The sequence below is a fragment of the Acartia tonsa genome, chromosome 13 (assembly GCF_053477335.1).
Source record: "Acartia tonsa isolate MP-2025a chromosome 13, ASM5347733v1, whole genome shotgun sequence".
NCBI lineage: Eukaryota > Metazoa > Arthropoda > Copepoda > Calanoida > Acartiidae > Acartia > Acartia tonsa.
In genome coordinates, this window is record NC_137272.1 from 44148313 (window position 1) to 44163231 (window position 14919).

The window sequence follows — 14919 nt, forward strand, 5'->3', positions numbered from 1 at the left end:
GGTTACCGAGATCTTAAGCTTCAGACGGACAGACAGACGGACAGACGGACAGACGGACAGACAGACATCGTTCTACTTTGTATTATAGATAAAGTTTGCCACAAATTTACCAAAAAATCTCATTGTCATTTCGCCAGGGAGGATTAGGATAGTTCCCAAAGTGTTATAAGTTGGCTTATCCAAGAGTGCTGTCTAGTCTCCAAAGTTTTATAATACCGTTTTCTTATTCGTTAGATTAACAACCTTGGGGACTTTTTATTGTTTTGTGATTGTTTAGTTCATTAAGTTGAGTGTCTAAATGTTTCAACCACTAATTCTAAACTAAAGAAGGGGTAATTTTGTGAATCATCAATGGGAATAATTAATATATAAACATACATATATATACAGGGTAAGGGGCTATTTAGGGGCGATGGAGAGGCTATGTAGGGGCTATGTTATATATATTAAGGTAATGATTATATAAATTAAGGTAAGAGGCTATTAAGGGGCGATGGAGAGGCTATGTAGGGGCTATGCTATATAAATTAAGGTAAGGGGCTATTAAGGGGCGATGGAGAGGCTATGTAGGGCTATGTTATATAAATTAAGGTAAGGGGCTATTAAGGGGCGATGGAGAGGCTATGTAGGGGCTATGTTATATAAATTAAGGTAAGGAGCTATTAAGGGGCGATGGAGAGGCTATGTAGGGGCTATGTTATATAAATTAGGGTAAGGGGCTATTTAGGGGCGATGGAGAGGCTATGTAGGGGCTATGTTATATATATTAAGGTAAGGATTATATAAATTAAGGTAAGAGGCTATTAAGGGGCGATGGAGAGGCTATGTAGGGGCTATGCTATATAAATTAAGGTAAGGGGCTATTAAGGGGCGATGGAGAGGCTATGTAGGGCTATGTTATATAAATTAAGGTAAGGGGCTATTAAGGGGCGATGGAGAGGCTATGTAGAGGCTATGTTATATAAATTAAGGTAAGGGGCTATTAAGGGGCGATGGAGAGGCTATGTAGGGGCTATGTTATATAAATTAAGGTAAGGAGCTATTAAGGGGCGATGGAGAGGCTATGTAGGGGCTATGTTATATAAATTAGGGTAAGGGGCTATTCAGGGGCGATGGAGAGGCTATGTAGGGGCTATGTTATATATATTAAGGTAAGGATTATATAAATTAAGGTAAGAGGCTATTAAGGGGCGATGGAGAGGCTATGTAGGGGCTATGCTATATAAATTAAGGTAAGGGGCTATTAAGGGGCGATGGAGAGGCTATGTAGGGCTATGTTATATAAATTAAGGTAAGGGGCTATTAAGGGGCGATGGAGAGGCTATGTAGAGGCTATGTTATATAAATTAAGGTAAGGGGCTATTAAGGGGCGATGGAGAGGCTATGTAGGGGCTATGTTATATAAATTAAGGTAAGGAGCTATTAAGGGGCGATGGAGAGGCTATGTAGGGGCTATGTTATATAAATTAGGGTAAGGGGCTATTCAGGGGCGATGGAGAGGCTATGTAGGGGCTATGTTATATATATTAAGGTAAGGATTATATAAATTAAGGTAAGAGGCTATTAAGGGGCGATGGAGAGGCTATGTAGGGGCTATGCTATATAAATTAAGGTAAGGGGCTATTAAGGGGCGATGGAGAGGCTATGTAGGGCTATGTTATATAAATTAAGGTAAGGGGCTATTAAGGGGCGATGGAGAGGCTATGTAGAGGCTATGTTATATAAATTAAGGTAAGGGGCTATTAAGGGGCGATGGAGAGGCTATGTAGGGGCTATGTTATATATATTAAGGTAAGGATTATATAAATTAAGGTAAGAGGCTATTAAGGGGCGATGGAGAGGCTATGTAGGGGCTATGCTATATAAATTAAGGTAAGGGGCTATTAAGGGGCGATGGAGAGGCTATGTAGGGCTATGTTATATAAATTAAGGTAAGGGGCTATTAAGGGGCGATGGAGAGGCTATGTAGAGGCTATGTTATATAAATTAAGGTAAGGGGCTATTAAGGGGCGATGGAGAGGCTATGTAGGGGCTATGTTATATAAATTAGGGTAAGGGGCTATTTAGGGGCGATGGAGAGGCTATGTAGGGGCTATGTTATATAAATTAAGGTAAGGGGCTATTAAGGGGCGATGGAGAGGCTATGTAGAGGCTATGTTATATAAATTAAGGTAAGGGGCTATTAAGGGGCGATGGAGAGGCTATGTAGGGGCTATGTTATATAAATTAGGGTAAGGGGCTATTTAGGGGCGATGGAGAGGCTATGTAGGGGCTATGTTATATATATTAAGGTAAGGATTATATAAATTAAGGTAAGAGGCTATTAAGGGGCGATGGAGAGGCTATGTAGGGGCTATGCTATATAAATTAAGGTAAGGGGCTATTAAGGGGCGATGGAGAGGCTATGTAGGGCTATGTTATATAAATTAAGGTAAGGGGCTATTAAGGGGCGATGGAGAGGCTATGTAGGGGCTATGTTATATAAATTAAGGTAAGGAGCTATTAAGGGGCGATGGAGAGGCTATGTAGGGGCTATGTTATATAAATTAGGGTAAGGGGCTATTTAGGGGCGATGGAGAGGCTATGTAGGGGCTATGTTATATATATTAAGGTAAGGATTATATAAATTAAGGTAAGAGGCTATTAAGGGGCGATGGAGAGGCTATGTAGGGGCTATGCTATATAAATTAAGGTAAGGGGCTATTAAGGGGCGATGGAGAGGCTATGTAGGGCTATGTTATATAAATTAAGGTAAGGGGCTATTAAGGGGCGATGGAGAGGCTATGTAGAGGCTATGTTATATAAATTAAGGTAAGGGGCTATTAAGGGGCGATGGAGAGGCTATGTAGGGGCTATGTTATATAAATTAAGGTAAGGAGCTATTAAGGGGCGATGGAGAGGCTATGTAGGGGCTATGTTATATAAATTAGGGTAAGGGGCTATTCAGGGGCGATGGAGAGGCTATGTAGGGGCTATGTTATATATATTAAGGTAAGGATTATATAAATTAAGGTAAGAGGCTATTAAGGGGCGATGGAGAGGCTATGTAGGGGCTATGCTATATAAATTAAGGTAAGGGGCTATTAAGGGGCGATGGAGAGGCTATGTAGGGCTATGTTATATAAATTAAGGTAAGGGGCTATTAAGGGGCGATGGAGAGGCTATGTAGAGGCTATGTTATATAAATTAAGGTAAGGGGCTATTAAGGGGCGATGGAGAGGCTATGTAGGGGCTATGTTATATAAATTAGGGTAAGGGGCTATTTAGGGGCGATGGAGAGGCTATGTAGGGGCTATGTTATATATATTAAGGTAAGGATTATATAAATTAAGGTAAGAGGCTATTAAGGGGCGATGGAGAGGCTATGTAGGGGCTATGCTATATAAATTAAGGTAAGGGGCTATTAAGGGGCGATGGAGAGGCTATGTAGGGCTATGTTATATAAATTAAGGTAAGGGGCTATTAAGGGGCGATGGAGAGGCTATGTAGGGGCTATGTTATATAAATTAAGGTAAGGAGCTATTAAGGGGCGATGGAGAGGCTATGTAGGGGCTATGTTATATAAATTAGGGTAAGGGGCTATTTAGGGGCGATGGAGAGGCTATGTAGGGGCTATGTTATATATATTAAGGTAAGGATTATATAAATTAAGGTAAGAGGCTATTAAGGGGCGATGGAGAGGCTATGTAGGGGTTATGCTATATAAATTAAGGTAAGGGGCTATTAAGGGGCGATGGAGAGGCTATGTAGGGCTATGTTATATAAATTAAGGTAAGGTGCTATTAAGGGGCGATGGAGAGGCTATGTAGAGGCTATGTTATATAAATTAAGGTAAGGGGCTATTAAGGGGCGATGGAGAGGCTATGTAGGGGCTATGTTATATAAATTAAGGTAAGGAGCTATTAAGGGGCGATGGAGAGGCTATGTAGGGGCTATGTTATATAAATTAAGGTAAGGGGCGATGGAGAGGCTATGTAGGGGCTATGTTATATAAATTAAGGTAATGGGCTTTTAAGGGGCGATGGAGAGGCTATGTAGGAGCTATGTTATATAAATTAAGGTAAGGGACTATTAAGGGGCAATGGAGAGGCTATGTAGGAGCTTTGTTATATAAATAAAGGTAAGGGGCTATTAGGGGCGATGGAGAGGCTATGTAGGGGCTTTGTTATATAAATTAAGATAAGGGGCTATTAAGGGGCGATGGAGAGGCTATGTAGGGGCTATGTTATAAAAATTAAGGTAAGGAGCTATTAAGGGGCGATGGAGAGGCTATGTAGGGGCTTTTTTATATAAATTAAGGTAAGGGGCTATTAAGGGGCGATGGGGCGATGGAGGAGCGATGGAGGAGAGATGTAGGGGCCATCAAAGTACAATGTAATATAAATTTGTGGAAGGAGCGATGAAGGGGCGATGTAGGAGCGATGGAGGAGCGATGGAGGAGCGATGTAGCAGCGATGTAGGGGCCATCAAGTTGCAATGTTATATAAATTTGGAGAAGGAGCGATGAAGGGGCGATGGAGGAGCGATGTAGGAGCGATGTAGGGGCCATCAAGTTGCAATGTAATATAAATTTGGAGTAGGAGCGATGAAGGGGCGATGTAGGAGCGATGAAGGAGCGATGTAGGAGCGATGTAGGGGCCATCACAGTACAATGTAATATAAATTTGAAGAAGGAGCGATGAAGGGGCGATGTAGGAGCGATGGAGGGGCGATGTAGGGGCCATCAAAGTACAATGTAATATAAATTTGAAGAAGGAGCGATGAAGGGGTGATGTAGGAGCGATGGAGGGGCGATGTAGGGGCCATCAAAGTACAATGTAATATAAATTTGGAGAAGGAGCGATGGAGGAGCGATGAAGGGGCGATGTAGGAGCGATGTAGGGGCCATCAAGGGACTAAGATATATATAATAGTGAAGGGGCCATGAAGAGGCGATATTTAATTAAATAGCCCCTTGGGATAAGAGGACATATCATCTCCTCTTTAGAAGGGGCGATAAAGGAGCGATAAAGGATCATTTAATCGCCTCTTAGGGCAAGGGGCTATCAAATCGCTCCTTTCAAGGAGTCATAACATCGCCTCTTGTTATAAGGGGCTATTAAATCGCTCCTTTCAAGGAGCCAATACATCGCCCCTTGTCATAAGAGGCGATCAATTAAAATCATCGCCCCATATGGAGCGATGTCATGGAAAGGACTATACCCTTGTTTTCTGCTAATTGGCTGTGTTTATATTCCCTATACCATGGGTTGATTGAGAGTCGGCACAAGGTCATTGCGATAGGGAAATACAGTTATTTAACCCGTTTTCCCTCTAGTTTTTTACTCTAATATTCTATTTTTGTATTTATTTGGTCAGGTTCTCTGATAACCCGGGAATGGATAGTTACCGCGGCTCATTGTCAGACTACCCAACTACCAGCGGACAACCTGAAGGAATGTGTTGATGTTACCACACATTCTGGTCTCTATCAGCTGTGAGTTCGTCTTTAGTAGCGCAGCTAATCTATAATTAGAATCTTCCCCTAGGGTTAGAATGGTAGTAGTCTTTCTGTCCGAGAAATTTAGTGTTTAAAATCGTAAGTTGTTTAAATTTTCTTAGCATTATGACGGACGGACGGACATACCATCTTAGAGGAATGTGTTGATATTATAACGCATTCTGGTCTCTACCAGCTGTAAGTTCGTCTTTAGTAGCGTAGCTACTATATAATTAGGATTATCCAGAAAGTTTTTTTTGTCCGTGACTAAGTTTTTCACATTTTTGAAATATGTATTACAAGGGGACATTGGACTGTTATTTACGCTGGTGCTTAAAGTTTTCTAACCACATCATCTTATTTGCTGGCTCAAAAACGTTTGTTATTTGTATTTTTATTGATTAGTTCCTAAACTTTAAGTGTCTAAGCTCTTAAAAGAATGGATTTCTCTACAGTAATTTTGTTTATCATAATGGGGTTAAATATCAGCTTTTCATTCATTGTCTTTTCCCTTAAAATCCCTGCAATTTTTAGAAATGGCGATGCCTTCAAATGTCACGGATTGCCGGATGGGAGTGTCGCGGTGTATGTAAGAGAGGGAGCTGTATACATTGGGGTAGATCAGATACCCAACCCACAGGACGTCCAGTAAGTTTTTTTTTATTTAGTAGCAAGGCTACTCTATAAGTGTTTCTGTCTGTCTAATGTTATGGCAGTGTTACTGTGTATGTAAGAGAGAGGGCTGTCTACATTGGAGTAGATCAGATTCCCAACCCCCAAGACTTAGTACTTAGTAGAAAGGCTACTCTACAAGTGTTTGTGTCTGTCTGTCTGTCATTCCGTAATGTTATAGTAGCATAGTAGCAAGTACATAATTGTACCTTGTTGTTTTTAGGAATTATTATTCCAAATATCAGATGAATGAGATAATTGTTTAATTCAAAACTTTCCTTAAAAATTGTTTTTAATTGAGAAACGGACTTTCTTGTAACAATTATAGAGTTGGTACGCGTTCTGAATAGTACCTAACTATTTCAGGAATCATCATGCAAAGTTTGAAATCTATCAGACAATTCTAACGTGATAAAATTAATGTTACGTTACGAACTGACGAACTCACCTACCCCAATTGTAGAAAAGCGTCGCTTTTAAAATTTATAGAAACGCTTTGCTTTTAAAAAAATATACAAATGTTCAAATGTACAGTATAATATCTTAATTTTATAAATCAAAATGTTCAAAAAAGCAGGGATCTAAGGGATACGACAATTGACGACAAATTAGTATACATACCCAATGATGACAAACAAAATTATCCCTTACTGTCGATTATAATTTAAAGATGATAATTGTAAACCAACTAATTATATTTTTAATAATGCTATCAACAGTCTTTAATCCATCGAATGAGAGAAGATTATTACAAAATTTGGGTACTAGTATAATTTAGAGTCCAATGTCCCCTCCCTCCCAGTTTAAAAGATAAGAAACAAGAATAACAACATCCAAGCAAAGCTCAATAAATTAGATGTTTAGACAAGCAAACACTTTTATTTATTAAATATTCTAACACATATGAAGATGCTTTGCTTATAAGATTATGCTTATTCCTCCAAGACAGCAGTAACCGAAAAATCAAAAATAATATTTTCAAATTTAACCAATTTTTCAGCGAAATTTGAAATCGATAGGACAATTCTAACATGTCTAAATCAACGATTAAAGGTATCTGTAAAGCACGTAGAGAAGGACCGACTGACTGACTCTAAATGTAGAAAAGTTTTGCTTCGAACATACTGGGCCCATTTTAAAAACGATTTTCAGAAAGGTTAAATGAACATTTGAACAAATTGATGGACATATCTGCTAGGAGATTAGAACTTGAAATTTATACAACTTTATACAATATCAGGGATATAAAGGGATAAGACAACGGCTGATAAATTTATGTAATTTCCCAAATGTTGGGACATAAAATTACCACTTCTGTAGATTATAATTAGTGGTTGAAACGCTTGGACACTAAACTTAATGAAACAAGCAATCAATAAAATAACCCAAAGTTGTTAAGCCAATTATAGGAAAACGTTATTATAAAACTTTGGGGACTAGTGTAATAAACAACCCAATGTCCCTTCCCTCCCTGGGTTAAATGAACATTTGAACAAATTGATGAACATATCTGCTTGGAAATTAGAACTCATTTCAACTTTATACACTTTCATTGATCTAAAGGGATAAGACAATGGTTGATAAATTGATGTAATTTCCCAATGTTGGGACATAAAATTGCCAATTCATTAGGTTACAATTAGTGGTTTAAACCTTTGGACACTCAACTTATTGAACTGACCAATCAAATTTCACGAAAAGAATCCAAAGTTGTTAAGCAAATTATAGAAAAACGTTATTTCAAAACTTTGGGGACTAGTGTAATAAACAACCCTCCCTGATTTAAACTCTCTCTCTGTAAATGAACATTTGAACAAATTGTTGAACATATCTGCTAGGAAATTAGAACTCAGTTGAAATTTATAAAACTTTTTACAATATCAGGGATCTAAAGGGATAAGACAATGGCTTATAAATTTATGTAATGTCCGAAAAAATTTCCCCTTCTGTTGGTTAAAATTAGTTGTTTGGACATTCAACTTAAGGATCCAATCAATCAAAACTCTCTGAAGTCCCCAAAGTTGTTTAGCCAACAAATGAGAAAACGCTTCTGTAGGTTACAATTAGTGATTGAAACGGTTTTTTGGGGACTAGTGTAATAAACAACCCAATGTCCCTTCCCTCGAGTCCATAGGTTAAATGAACATTTGAACAAATTGATGAACATATCTGCTAGGAGATTATAACTTAGTTGAAAATTATACAACTTTTTACAATATCAGGGATCTAAAGGGATAGACAATGGCTTATATATTGATGTCATTTCCCAATGTTTGGGACATTAAACTACCACTTCTGTAGGTTACAATTAGTGGTTAAAACGTTTGGACTCTCAATCTTATTAACGACCAATCAAATTCACTGAAGTCCCTAAAGTTGTTGAGATAACAAATGAGAAAACGCTAACATAAAACCATGGGGACTAGTTTAATAAACAACCCGATGTCCCTTCCCTCTCCTCCCTGGGTTAAATGAACATTTGAACAAATTGATGAACATATCTGCTAGGAGATTAGAACTTGAAATTTATACAACTTTATACAATTTCAGGGATATAAAGGGATAAGACAACGGCTGATAAATTTATGTAATTTCCCAATGTTGGGACATAAAATTACCACTTCTGCAGGTTACAATTAGTGGTTTAAACATTTAAACACTCAACTTAATTAACCGACCAATTAAAATTCACTGAAGTTGTTGAGCCAAATTATAGGAAAACGTTATTATAAAAATTTGGGGACTAGTGTAATAAACAACCCAATGCCCCTGGGTTAAATGAACATTTGAACAAATTGATGAACATATCTGCTAGGAGATTAGAACTCAGTTGATATTTCTCTAAGTTTACAGAATACACTGTTTAGTGTTTATGCTGTGCTATCACTCTCGTATCGTATTACAGATAATTTTTGTTGAAAAAATTTAAATAAAGAACATTGAATTAATCACTGTTTTGTTGGCCCATGCCTGTTGCCCCTAGGGGCCATCATTTAGAAAAAAAATATTTAATTCTACTTTCATAATCCGCGGAAAGCTGTCTACAATATTATGCGATTATAAAATAATCTCTACTTTCTTCAAATCTTTCCCACTTAAATACAGAAAAACCCAGGGAGGGAAGGGGACATGGAGGTGACATTGGTGTGTTTATAACACAAGTCCCCAAAGTCCTATAATAAAGTTTTCTTATTCGTTGGCTTAAAAACCTTGGGCACTTTTATTGAAACTTAATTGGTTTGTTCATTTTAATAAAAGTTATAATCTACAGAAGTGGAGCTTTTGTGTATCATCGCTGTGGATGTACATCAATTTATCGGCCATTGTCTTATTCCTTTAGATCCCTTTAAAAAACCTGCTTGGCGCTGGTGTGCATTCGTTTCCGCAAATGAATCACATGATTTCAGGGATCCTAATGGATAAGACAATGTACGAAAGAAGGATTTCATCCGACTCCTGTAAAAGATTGAAACTTCTTGCCAACATTCCCATCAATATGGAGCATAATTTAGCATAAAACATCCATTGCGGTTGAACTGCTTTTAGGCTGCTTTTCAGCTGCTTTTACTTTTTACAATAAATTTATTAGGCTCATACAAAGATACATGGCTGAAACTTCTTGCCAATATTACCTTTATTATGCACCAAAATCAGATAACAATCTATGGTAGTATGACTCCATTCAAGTAGTTTTTAACTGCTTTTCTTTTTACAACTTTCAAAGACATAAATCTTGTTTTAACCCTTACAGATCGGGCCCAAATTCCCACCTTAAAGGACGCCTGCAAGAAATAACACGCTTTAACTGCTGAAAGACTGCCACAAGAAGACCCAATACCCCAAATTATAAGCCTTCAGCTTCAATAACAAAAAAGTTCTAGGCATTTCAAAATAGCATTTTATGTACAATGGAATTTTTGAAAGATTTCCAATGCTCATAAAAGAAAAAACAATATTAAATTACGTTGCCTAGACATAAAATTATAACCTTATCTTTGTCAGAAACTCAGATTGCCTGTAACTGATTACATTTTTACAATAAAAACACCACATTTCATAGTCAAAATCTATGAAAAAAATTCGATTTAAATTGCATTTTTAAACGAAAATCATAGCGGAAACAAAGGGGTAAACTAATACAAGCTTAGCTGTGATTGGTTGTTAAGCTGATTCAGCCTTCTGATTGGCTACAGTACATTCGGTACAACGCAAGTAAAACTTAATTTTTTTAATGATTTTGACTATAAAAATTTGTAGTTTTATTGTAAAAATATAATTAGTTACTGGAAACCTAAATTTATGACAAAAATAAGCTTATAATTTTGTTTCTAGGCCACGTAGTTTAATTTTAAAGTTTTCAACATGAGCATTGCAATTCTTTCAAAATTTCCATTGTACATAAAATGTCATTTTAAAATGCCTAGAACTTTTTTGTTATAGAAGCTGAAGGCTTCAAATTTGGGGTATTTGGTCTACTTGTGGCAGTCTTTCAGCAGTTAAAGCGTGGTATTTCTTGCAGGATTCCTTTAATAGATCGGGGAAGGGGGGGGGGGGTCATATTGAACCCCCCCCTCTATCTCGGCTTCTGTTACAGATAAAGACGTAAAATTTTTTTCTGGTGGTTCATGTGTATTTTTAGAGAAAATTACTTTTTCTAGTCATGGCGGCCAGGCCGCTCCATAGCCGCTTTTTAGCGGCCAGCCGCTAAATTTCAAAAACAGCTGTTGAGCGGCCAATTTTGCAGCTAGGATGACCAAATTTTAGAACGAACTTTTATTTTTCATAACAAAAAAATTACTTTTTCTGATCATCGCCAAAATTTTCGGCGGTTACGGCGGTAAAACGGCGGTTGGCGGCGCCAATAAATATTTTTATCTGTTTATTGTTGCTCAAGGATTTACAAAAAAAAGTTATAGGTCTCTAGCTGTAATAGAAGCCACGATATTCATGATATATGTCTGTAGTAAAAGCCGGACAAAAATCGGTCATAAAGTCGGTCAGAGTGCGGTCAAACGGTCATAACACCACTTTATTCATAAGGTCATTGATATCTCAGTATTCACCAAAAAAAAAAATTAGGTTTCTACCTTATATACAAAAGTCATAATGTAGAAATTAAGATTTATTTAGAATTTTTTTTTTAATTTTGGTGCTACCCAACCGACTTTGACCGGACACCACGACCGACACAGACCAGATATCCTAATAAAATCAACTCTTGCCGACGTATAATTACTAAACTTACAAAGTCATGAAATCACAACTCTCTATCTTACCTACAAAAAAAATGACATTGAAAAAACTAGAAGGGGGGGGGGGGTCAATATGACCCCCCCCCCGATCTGTAAGGGTTAAAGTTTGTGATTTTAAGTTTTTGTATATTATCTTTTTTTTATGATAACAGATAACCTGCTCTATAACTCAAATGTCCGTTTGTCTATTTCATAATAGATTATGTGCTTTGCTACTTATGGTCATGGATGTTGCCATCCTTGTTTTATATTGTACTAGCGGCTTCGCCCCTAGCCTCTAGGGGCTTTGCCCCAAGAGGTGATAAAAAAAATTAAGGCGAAATTTGTAAAAAATTAATATTTATTGTTTTTAGTGAGAGAATGTTGCTATTCTTTCATTCAAAATAAATGCTGGAATAAAAAATATTTTTGAACAAAGGACCAAGGAAATCTTCTGCAAAAAAAAAAAAAAAAAAAAAAAAAAAAAATGGGGGGGGGATTTTTTTGTTTTTGGGGGGGTTAGGGGTGTCCCACCCCCCAAGAAAATAGCTTAAAACCACCACAGGACCAATAGGTATATACCCTGAAGAGTAGAATCCAATCGGTTCAGTGGTTACCGAGATCTTAAGGGACAGACAGACGGACAGACGGTCAGACGGACAGACGGACAGACGGACAGACATCAAGCTACTTTGTATTATAGATGTATTGCTTAAACATCAAAATATGTATATAATAGATATATGATTAAATTTTCTAAAGTGTACACAAAAATACTACTAGATGCTAAATATTGTTCTCAAATCCTGGCGTAAAAATAACACAGTTCGGTTTCTAGTTTACACTAACGGAAATTATTATATTAACATTTATTATGTACAAGTATAATACAAAGTAGAACAATGTCTATTTGTTTGTCTGTCTGTCTGTCAAAAGCTTAAGATTTCAGTATCCACGGAACCGATTGGGCCGTCTCTACTCTTCAGGGAATATTCATATTGGTTTAAAGCTATTTTCTTTGGGGGTGGTACACCCCCTCCAAAAAAAAATTAAAAAGAGTGTATTCAACCTCCTCCCCCCCCAAAAAAAAATAAATGAGGGTAGTCCACCTCCCCCCCCCCCAAAAAAAATACAAAATCTCCCCCCCCCCTAGCTCTTATGATTTTTCTTTCAATTTTGAAAATTTTGTAAATATATTCTATCCCTTATGCAAAATTTGTATTCCTTATATAGCTGATATAATTTTTAGGAATGGTCACAAGATAAGAATAAAGTTTGTGGTACGACATGTTAATGGTTATCATGGAGGTGCACTTGGTGTTTTGCTAGATTTTAGATAGTAAAACTATTCTATTGCTCACTTTGTCAGTCTGTCCATTTAACGGAGAGGCAACTGGAGAAATGTGAATTACTCAGTATTTACTTAGGATAGATTGTAACTTTTTTTTTGCAAAGATTCCCCTGACCAAGTTCAATTTAGTTGTGAATTGGTCTGACATTTATGCTCTTCAAGTCAATCTAATTTTTTTGCTTACTAATAAGCATCAACACAAAGCCATCTTGGTCTCTCAGTCTAGCTGTATTGCTTTGGAAAAAATCAAACTACCTCAGTAAAAATTATTTTTAGAAAAACTAAATATTGTTGTGAATATTCTACTGAACAATGACTCAATCATTGATGTTAAGAGAGTCTATTAAAATGAATGGCTAAAACATTCATATAAACCAATATAAGTTATTTAAAAATCTAGCAATACAAGAATTAAGGTGGATCCTATGGAACTTTTGGTGGATACGACATCATGCTGGTCAAACTGGCTGAACCAGCTCCTGCAGGATTGTCTTCCTTTTAAAAAATGTTGAATAAGAATCTTTCAAGTTTCAGAATGCATTTATATATTTTCTCATATTCATTTGAAACAGATTAATATCCTGTGATGTGAAACCAATTTTCAGTAATATGGAAAAATCATGTCTAGCATCATATTATATCCATATTAAATTTTCTAGGAATATAAAAATATACAATCATAATATTAAAACCAGTCTTTTTAGCCCCAAGATAAGATTTCCCATTTTATATTCCCACTAAGCTGTTTATACAAGGATGCAAGAAACTATTATCATTTTAAATTCCATACTTTGAAAGGAATATAAAATGAAAGATATTGTAACTGCATGCCTACCTGGAATGAACTTCAAAGGGATTGACAATTATTTAATAGTTTTATTTAAAATGCTTGGCATCACTAAACATTTAATGCAATGGTATCCAATCCAAATAAATGAAACATTAGATAATTGTTGATGACCATACAGATCATGGTCTTGGGCCAGCTTACACTGGCCAGAACCAGGTATTCCTGGCAGGATATGGAAAATATAAAAGGAGAACCTGCCTCACTGATCAGGTAATTGATATTTTCTGTGTAAAATGTCAGTGAAAAAAAATTACAATACAGGATCACAAAACATTTGTAAAACTCTTCTTATAATCAATTTAAGCTATGCTAAACAGTCTAAAATTTTAACGTAAGAACCCTTTTTTAATTTTTCAAAATGATGAAATATGATTTAGACATTGACTCTTTTATCCTATATATACATATATATATATATATGAACTCTGCATTTATTATAATAGAATCATTTTTAAACAACAGTATAATTAGTAGCACAGCCAAAGATGATGTCCTACTCTATCTATAATTAAACGTACAAATTTTCCTTCTATTATAGTATGGTGCATCAAAGTATCACATGTGTGAAATGTATGACAACTGCAAAACTACACCCCCACCCCAGGTCACAAGATGATTACAAGTATTCAATATAAATGTTTTTGAATCTTGATTCTCAAAAAATGATAACAAGGACGGCTATTTGCATCCTATAAGAAACTTTAAAAATAAAACTATAGGTAGTTGTTTCTATTACAATCTATATCTTATATCAAGACAAAAGGATAAACAAATAAATATTACATAATAGTATATAAACTGCACCCCTTAAAATTTTAATCATTGAAATCATAAGTTTTAAAAAAGATATTAAAAAACATAATTATTTTCTGAAAAGACAGAAGAATGTAAACAATTTTTTAGCAGTCCTACAACTCCCAACACAATACCAGAAGACAAGGTATAATTTTTAAAAAATTTTAGGACTTGATATTAAATACCTCTTATACAATGTTATCAGATAAGAGAGAATAATGCAACAAGATAGTTCTGCTAAAAAGTTCAGTTATGATTTAGATAACATTAGTTATAATCTTTTCAAAAAAATGAATTTGTTTGTTTGGAATCTGTCTAAATTTCCTGGACTATTCAAAATATTACCTATGAATTTAGAAACTTATTAGTGACTAATCTAAAGATTCCCTAAAAGTTATAGAAAAAATTACACTTTATCTTAGGAAGAAATTGTGATCTTAGAGAGTCAGTATCCAATTTTCAGCAAAACTGGTGTCTTAACTTCATACTGCTACAGGAAGTCACCTATTTTACCAATCAAAAACTTAATATCTCTCCTAAG

General features: G+C 36.1%; 1 protein-coding gene across 1 annotated transcript in view; it reads left to right on the plus strand.

The window, feature by feature from the left end:
- Positions 1-14919, plus strand: part of LOC145334926 (uncharacterized) — a 31778-nt gene that overhangs the window by 10057 nt on the left and 6802 nt on the right. Inside the window, exons 6-14 of the mRNA XM_080180558.1 lie at positions 5359-5476; positions 6014-6127; positions 12632-12690; positions 13150-13216; positions 13546-13584; positions 13700-13793; positions 14122-14187; positions 14461-14523; positions 14801-14872. Coding sequence (XP_080036684.1) covers positions 5359-5476; positions 6014-6127; positions 12632-12690; positions 13150-13216; positions 13546-13584; positions 13700-13793; positions 14122-14187; positions 14461-14523; positions 14801-14872 — 692 coding nt within the window. The remainder of the gene's footprint in view (positions 1-5358; positions 5477-6013; positions 6128-12631; positions 12691-13149; positions 13217-13545; positions 13585-13699; positions 13794-14121; positions 14188-14460; positions 14524-14800; positions 14873-14919) is intronic.